The sequence below is a fragment of the Cannabis sativa genome, chromosome X (genome assembly GCF_029168945.1).
Source record: "Cannabis sativa cultivar Pink pepper isolate KNU-18-1 chromosome X, ASM2916894v1, whole genome shotgun sequence".
NCBI lineage: Eukaryota > Viridiplantae > Streptophyta > Magnoliopsida > Rosales > Cannabaceae > Cannabis > Cannabis sativa.
The window spans coordinates 78,254,623-78,262,921 of record NC_083610.1 but is presented as its reverse complement, the minus strand read 5'-3'; the positions used below and the strand labels follow the sequence as shown (position 1 = coordinate 78,262,921).

Here is an 8,299-nt window from a genome sequence, read left to right as displayed (position 1 = left end):
AAATTATTTAACCAGATAATCAAGTAATATCTATTCTATATAAAATGTGGCTATTGACCGAATTCTTGGTTTATGAAAAATTATTGGGTGACTTTTTTTTTTAAAATAAAAAAAATCACAAATTATTAGATTTTGCCACGTAAAGGGTCAGCATCCATGTAGTTAGTTAAACCTAAATATAATTAATCCACTTAAAGTGTTGCAATTAATAATAAATTTGTTCATATTGTTTATTTTTTTATTAAAAATTATTTTCAAATTTTGATATTTAGAATTAGTTAAATTTTAAATATTATTTTAAATTAAATTTGAATGTTTTGATAGTTTATTTTCATTAATTCCGAAGATAAATTTAGGACGAATAATATTTTTTTAATTATTATTATAAAGTATAATAGTAATTTTTGTTTTTATTTAAATCACTATTATGCTTTCAAATTTCAATGATTATCAGTACATTGAATATTATTAATTTTAAAATTATGATATTAAAAAAAAATTAAAAACTAAAATAAAATTAACATACGTGACTTGACACGTAACATCTATCTAGTAATACAATATATGACAAAGTAACACTATTTATAAATAACTATTCATAACACAATGTTATTTTTAGTTTGGAAAAAAAAACTCAACGTTGCCTAATTTTTGCAAATTTAAAAGAAAAATTTAATACTACTTAAATCTCAATACATCTTGTTTTAAAAAAAAAATTACGCAATAGACCAAACATTTAAAAAAACTTATGAAGATACGTCAATACAGAATTTTTTTTTTATTTTATTTTTTGAACTTTTTTATTTATAAACATACATCTTTAATAAAAATAATAAATTGTATTTTTTGGTTAGTTTATAATTTACTTATAGTTGTATTATAGTTGTCGTGAAGTTAATTTTTTGGTTGATCTTGGTTGTTTTATAATTTATTTATGGTTGATTTATAGTTATCGTGAGTTTAATTTTTCGTTGTTTTTTTTTTTTAATTTTTTAATGAGCAAATTGTATTTTGTAATTTTAAAATTTTATAAACATAAATTTGTAATTAAAAATTTTAAGCTGTAAAATTGTAAATAAAAGATAAAATAGAAAGGGAAAAAACAGAAAAATATAAAAAAGGAAAAAAAATTACAAAAATACTATGGGTCAGCCCATTAAACATTTATACAGTCCACATACAAATATTTACAAAAAGACCATATGCACTAAGCCTTCAGCTGTACAGAGCGAACGATGAAAATGAATATACCTCGATCGTTTCAAAACCGCAAAATAACCAAAATGAAACCAAAACGAGGAAAATACAACCATTAATTCTGGCAAAATCAACTGGAAAAGAAGACCTGCAATGATCTAAACAGAAAATGACGAAAAAAATTAGAAAAACTGTGAAGAAACTGAAATTACACATTTGTTTTCTGTTTTATTCGATCAAAACAACTCCCCCTAATATCGAAATCCAGATTCATGAAATGTAGATCTGTAACAAACAGATCTGGAACTCTCACCAAATCCAAAACAATGTATGATGTGAAATTTTTTTAAAAAAACCTCATGAATAATACATCTACGTTAGATACAGTTGCATTTTGATTGATTACTGGTTTCCAATATAAATATATTTTTTTAAAAAACACAATAAGAAGAGCAAATTCGAATTAAGGTACAATCAGTTACGTATAAGTCTATTTATTTTTTATTTTTGTTGCCTTATAGTTGCATTATCGTTTTATTATAGTTTATATATTATGCAGAAATTTAATTTGACGGGGAACAAGAAATAGCAGTTATACATGGTAAGTTTTGTGCAAATAGTTGCATATTAGTTTTATAATGAAATAACATATGCAAGTAGCAAAACTATAATAAAACTACAAAACAACTGTATACAAACTAAAATACAGGAAAAACTCTTTAAACATCAACATCCATGATAAATCTCATTGTTACCCATTGATGATATAAAAATGGATAGGAAACAACTAGACAAAAAAATATATTAAAAAAAAATACATACAGAAGGTGTTTACACTATTAAAAAACTATGAAAAAACTATTACAAAATGAGAAATAATCAAATGAAGAAACTGAAATGAAAAACAATAAAACATCTCGAAAAACAAAAACAGCAAAATAAAACAGAAATTAAGATTAAACAAACGAAAATGAAAAACTCATAAAAAGAACAAATAAATTAAATTAAAAAAATAGAAGCCCTAAAAAACCAAACAAAACTAAAAGAAATGTTAAAATGAAAAACCTAACATAGTAAAATCGATAAACACAAAACACACTAATGTCAAATACAAAAAAAAATTCAAAAAGGGGGGAAACGAAAAAGAAACCGAAAACAAACCTGAGATCGAAGACCAGCTCCATCTTAATCATTTTTTGAGCATCATCTTGATGAATTTTTTCCTGGGCAGCAACCTTTGATTTTTTTTTAGGAGGAGCTCGCTCACGTTTCCACAATTGAGGAACAAAATCGGAGCCATCATCTTATTCCTATTAGCTACAGATTTCAACCCCATTTTAGAACTTTTTTTTGGCACAAGGAAAGGAGAAGAGTTCAGCTATGGAGGTTTTATTTTTTAAAAAAAAAAAATTGAAAAGAAATTGAAAATATTAAAAAAAAAAAGAAGAAGAAGAGAAAAAGAGATAAGGGAATGATGTAAGGTGCGATTGATATAAGTCATCAATCAATGACGTGTGTGGCTACATGGATTGTGTGTGCAAGTGGTAAAAGTGTAATAAAATAAAGTTAATAATTTCACGTGTGAAGATATATATATGTAATAAAGTGTCTATATTGTATTTTTGGTGTAAAAATTTCAAATAGTAGAAAGGTACTCATGAAAATTTCCCTATTTTAAAATAGTAGGTAATTACACTAACACTACCTAATGACTTTCAAACATGTTCTAATCTAATTAGTGGCAAAAGCTACTACACAAATGTTGATTACACTCACGTGATACTTAGAGTATCTCCGTACAAGCAGGTGGGGGTGAAGATTTTAGGGAGTGAAAAAAACCGGTGGATTTGCTTTGATGACTTGGTCTTGAAGCTCAACTGTGGGGTTATATATATATATACATATACATATATATATATATATTATAACCTTTTTTTTTTTTTTGAGGTATTGACTTGATGACTTAAAAGTAGGGACAACATTTAGGCGCACTAAACATGAAGCATCATGTGAAGATTGAAAAAAGGAGATGGTGATGGGCAATGGCTGAAGAACATGGGTGTGGGGGAACAATGGTTTTGATTTGAAAGGCAAAGCAAATTAAGCAATTCTATGCCAAAGACCATGACAATTGACAACCAAGTTGGATGTTGTAGAAACCACAACCACTACCTACGTATTGCCCACTTTTGAATTTTGACAAGTATTACCATTTATTATTAGAGAAATGAGATAATATATGATTTTTTTTATTATTTTTTTTTTGGTTCTTAATTAATAAGAATTACAAACTCATTGTCTTTGTTTAGAATTACAACACACTATTAGTCGCTCTGTAATTGGGATCAAGGGATTAAAAACCCAACACCAAGAAATCATATGTGAAAAAGGAAAAAAGAAAAAACAACAACAACAAGGAACAAGTTTTGTGGAGTAGTAAAAGGGTAAGGAGGAGGGAACACCCACAAACAACCTCTCATCCAAAACCCTCTTTGTACATTTGTTTTTGTCTCTCTTTTTCTTTTTTAGCTTTACCTTTTTTTTTCTTTTTGGGAGGGGAGGGAGGAGGGCTAGACTATTATACAAAAGAATCACACACATAGGTGAATTAACAAGTTTTTAGGATTTGGCATGTAAAATTGTAGTTATTAGTCAAAGCTCGATGAGCGGCTCCACCGGCCTTGCAAGTAATCCTCTAATGACACACTTTGATCAATGCTGCTGCTGCTCATGGAGACTGAGTCATCCTCCACATCAAGCAGTGCAAGGTTTAGATGTGATTGCAGATTACAACGTGGAAAAGCTTCGTCCTCGTCCACAATGTCAGCTTCCCTCACATCAAGAACTTGTAGCCTTGCCCATTTAGTTATCTCAGGGTCACCTTGAAGAAGTTTTACAACCTGTGATTATCATCAAAATTATAGACCATTAATAAAGCTTGTCTAGTTTCCAATAGTGTACTATAAAATATTAATAGGGAGTTGAAACTCTTCAACAATTGAAGTAAAAGGGTATAACAATAACATCATTAAATGCCAATGTGACTTTCAAAGAGGTTAATTGTTTTGTACTGAATTCTAAAATTGGGTTTGCATTGCATGTCTGGATTCATAACTTTTATGTGCTATTCCATGCCCACCAAACAGCTGACAGCCTAGGCTCATTGAAGAAATTTAAGAGCAATAAGTGAGCTGACTTACGAGACTCATTTGAGGCCTAGCTCGAGGAGCTCGCTTAATGCAAAGAGTAGCTGCTAAAACCATTCTTTCCAACTGGTCCTGCTCATAATTAGTGCCCAAGCATGGATCTAGTAACTCAGAAACTTTCCCCCCATAAAGAATTGGCTTAGCCTGCACAAAAAAGTTTATTCCCCAGTTAAAAAAGAAAATTCTTTAGAAAAACATACATTAAAAGGTTCATTTTTTTCCTTTTCAAGTAGAGAGACATACCCACATGACTAGGCTCTCCTGGCCTTTTGGATAGTCACTGTTTATAGGCTTTCTTCCTGAAAGAAGCTCTAAGAGTACAACCCCAAATGCATATACATCAATCTTGTTATTTACTTTGCCATACATGAAGTATTCAGGTGCAAGGTAACTGCAGCAAAATCAGGTGTCATTAGCATTAACTTATACAAACTAAAAAGAGAAAAGACAATAATACATAATATAGTTGTGATAATAAGATCAGATTTTTCACATACCCAAAAGTCCCTGCAACATCAGTACAAGTTATATGTGATGATAAGGTTGAAGCCCACTTAGCGAGTCCAAAATCAGAGAGCTGAAAAAGTCCATGTAGAAAGCAGATCAGTACAAAGTAGTAACTAATAGTAATCAAACTTAAAAGATCTCAGAGTCTTTAACACTGGTTACCTGTGGCTCAAAATCATCAGATAACAGTATATTAGAGGATTTAACATCTCTATGGATAACAGGTTGAGCACAACCGCTATGCAAGTAATCCAAAGCCTCAGCCACACCCAAAGCAACCTTGAATCTCTCATTCCAACCAAATGCAACCACATCTTTCTTCTTCCCTATAAATTATTATTCATCACAAGAAAGAAGATAGTTGATAAATTTGGTTATTGTACTTGTAAAATTTTCATAAAAAAGAAAAAGACAAACAAATTGTATATACCATGAAGATTCTCTTCAAGGCTTCCTCTAGATAAGAAATCATAGACCAAGAGAAGATTATTGTCCTCAAAAGAGAACCCCATAAGGGAAATAATGTTGTTGTGGTTTAAAGTATTAATGATCTCTATTTCAAGCACAAACTCTTTAATTACATCTTCAGACGGCTTTAAGATTTTCACAGCTAATTCTTTGCCGTCGGGAAGGGAGCCTCTGTACACTTGACTGCTTCCACCTCTTCCGATCAGATTTTCTGGAATTTTGAGAAGAAAAGAAATGGTTTTTAGAACCTTACCTTAAACAAAAACTGTAATGAAAATAAAAAGTAAGTCGTTTTTGAAACGAACCTGGCAAGAAATTTGATGTTGCTGATAGGAGTTCTTGATACTTGAACAATCTGCATGTTGAGGAGTACTTCTCATGAAGACCCTCCAACTCCCGGCGGGGTAAGGTTTTGGTACTCGGTGAAGATTTCGTTGTTGTCGTTTCTGAATCCACCGGAACAATTGCTCCACTTTCACTATTAAGATTGGAAGAAGACTGATCTTCACTAGGACCAAACTCACCATTAGATGAAATTTGCCGAGTTGGGAGTTGCATTGCCCACTGAACCACTGAGATCTGCCGCACCATAATCTTTTCCGGTTCACTCCGGTCCGGTAAGGTGGTGCATCGAAGTAACGGCCAGCCGGGTCTAGCTTCGGGCAATTCTCGGATCACTAAAGAGATTGAATTTTCCGCAGGCTCTGCTTTATGGACCTCAACTAGAGCCAAAGACTCGTCTTTTTCTCTCTCTTTAGTGGTTTGGTCAAAAGATTTAGGTGACAAAGAAGATATGGGGGTACAGATTGTACAGCTCTTTTTTTTAACTGTGCTCTCGTTGAAGTCCGGAACTTTGCAGTCACTGCAATGATCATCATTTACTCCTTTTGGGGTCTCATTTAGTGTAAGGGACAACCCGCCCACAACATCAGTTCGGTGTTGATCTTCTTCTTTACCTGCAAACAAAAAATTTACCCAATTAAGATTTTTCCGACATACCCAATTTAGTAATGTACGAAATGAGTTAACTAAACCTTTTGGGTTACCAGTTTTTCCTGATGAACTACTTTCTCTTTTGAAGACAATTTTCCCGTTGTTTACAGCGAGAACACCACAATCCTTATCCAGTTTTTTGGCACAATACTTGGCTACAGAAGTAGTTGAACGGATTGTATGGTGGTTTCGAGCAGTTCCTAATATAAGTCTACTCGCACAATAAGAATCAGCCTCTCGAACTAAAATTTTCTTCACTGAAGCTCCTCTGCAAATCTTCAGTTTAAGATCCACCTGCAAAATTTTGCAACGGAGAAAAATAAATAAACAAATGTATGTTTATTATGTAACCCAACATTAAAATTTTCAGCTTGTTTTGAGTTTGGTATTTCTGGAAAATTAACTTGACAAAAACGACAAAGAAAATATATCTGATCCAAATTTACTTTGTCTTCTTACTTATATCATTGTCTCATATAACAAAATTAGAAAATGGAGCAAATGAATGAAATGAAACCAACATAAAAAGGTGTTATATAATATTGTGTGAGAAATCAACCTGTTTTAAGTTGCAGAAACCTTCATATACAGCAAGAACAGAGTCGAAAGCTTTGACAAGCGAAAGAAGCGTTGATTTCCCGTCTCGATCCAAAATCTCTACAAAACATTCCACATACCAAAACTTAATCAGTCTCCAAACAAAACCCAATTACCCAAAACACCCAAAAATCCAATTTCTCTTACCATTTTTGCCAAGAACATGCAAAGCAATCACACAGTCACCAGGCTGAGCCACTTTGACCAAAGCCCATGTAAGCAACTCTCTACTCGGAGAGTCTAACTTTATACCCACCAACACCGTCCGGCCACCGGAGCTTTCAACTTCTCGTTCTCCAGGAAAACCATTCTGCAACATTCTCTGTTATTAGTATTATTATTTGTCTTTGTTTTTTTTCTTCAAAGTCGTTTAATTTATAACATAAAGAATCAACTTCCAGTTATTGGGTTGTTTTGTTTTTCCATTTGTGGATTCATTTATGAGGTTAAATAGTATATATATTATATAATTTAGTAAACGTATGAAGTAGCAGAGAGAGAGGTGAGGAGAGAGAGAGAGAGAGAGAGAGAGAGAGAGAGAGAGAGAGGTGGTTTTTGTTGAGGCTTCAACCGTCGTTAGTTTGGTTTTGAAGTTCGCGTGTGAAGTGAAAATGTTAGCCTACGATCGGTCCTACAGTTGTTTAGCTTTAAGTTTACTCAGAGTAGTGATCAGTTTGTTTGATTAAGCTACTTAAACCATAGCTGATTGTAATTGTTATGGTGATGATGATTATTTTATGATCACCGACTTTTTAAGCAAGTGAATAAACAGATTTTAGTTATTTTTGGGTTTCTGATATGGACGTGGTGGTGGACCCCATACTCTGCAAAGGACTTCAAACCTAAAATAAAAAAACACTCGTCCAATAGTTACCAAACTTGCACTTATCGGATTCATAAATAGGCATGGAATGGATGATGTTTTATGGAGTACACTATTATTTTTATAGGTTGTATTTTATGAGATATTTTCTTAAGTTATATAAAATTGAGATTTAATTATACCAATAATAATATGACATTGAGAAAGACATTAAATACTGTTGAGAATTATGAGATTTTATTTGTGCAGATCGGATAAGATCACATGCTCGCAAGGGATATAACTTTAATAACATGTTAAAAATAATAAAGTTCTATTTTAAAACTAATTAGCGATAAGTAAAATAGTCCATGTTTTTAGTTCAATATTTTACATTTATTTTATGTGGTACAATATTCACAATAAATACCAATGCTATCTTTTAACAATTCCCTAGCTTATCTCTCAAAATTCGAAGGCACCATAAGTAAGTATTAACTTAAAAATGTAATATATTAGAAACTACTAA

The 8,299-nt window shown here is 31.8% G+C and overlaps 1 protein-coding gene across 1 annotated transcript; it reads right to left on the bottom strand.

The window, feature by feature from the left end:
- Positions 1-3,425: 3,425 nt before the first annotated feature.
- LOC115698618 (protein kinase STUNTED) lies at positions 3,426-7,655 on the bottom strand. Its single transcript, XM_030625738.2, is given in 11 exon segments — positions 3,426-3,880; positions 3,882-4,097; positions 4,398-4,547; positions 4,647-4,794; positions 4,901-4,980; positions 5,073-5,236; positions 5,341-5,589; positions 5,684-6,334; positions 6,425-6,665; positions 6,931-7,028; positions 7,116-7,655. Coding segments are annotated over 11 exon segments (2,244 nt in total). The 5' UTR covers positions 7,288-7,655; the 3' UTR covers positions 3,426-3,805.
- Between the last annotated feature and the right edge of the window lie 644 nt (positions 7,656-8,299).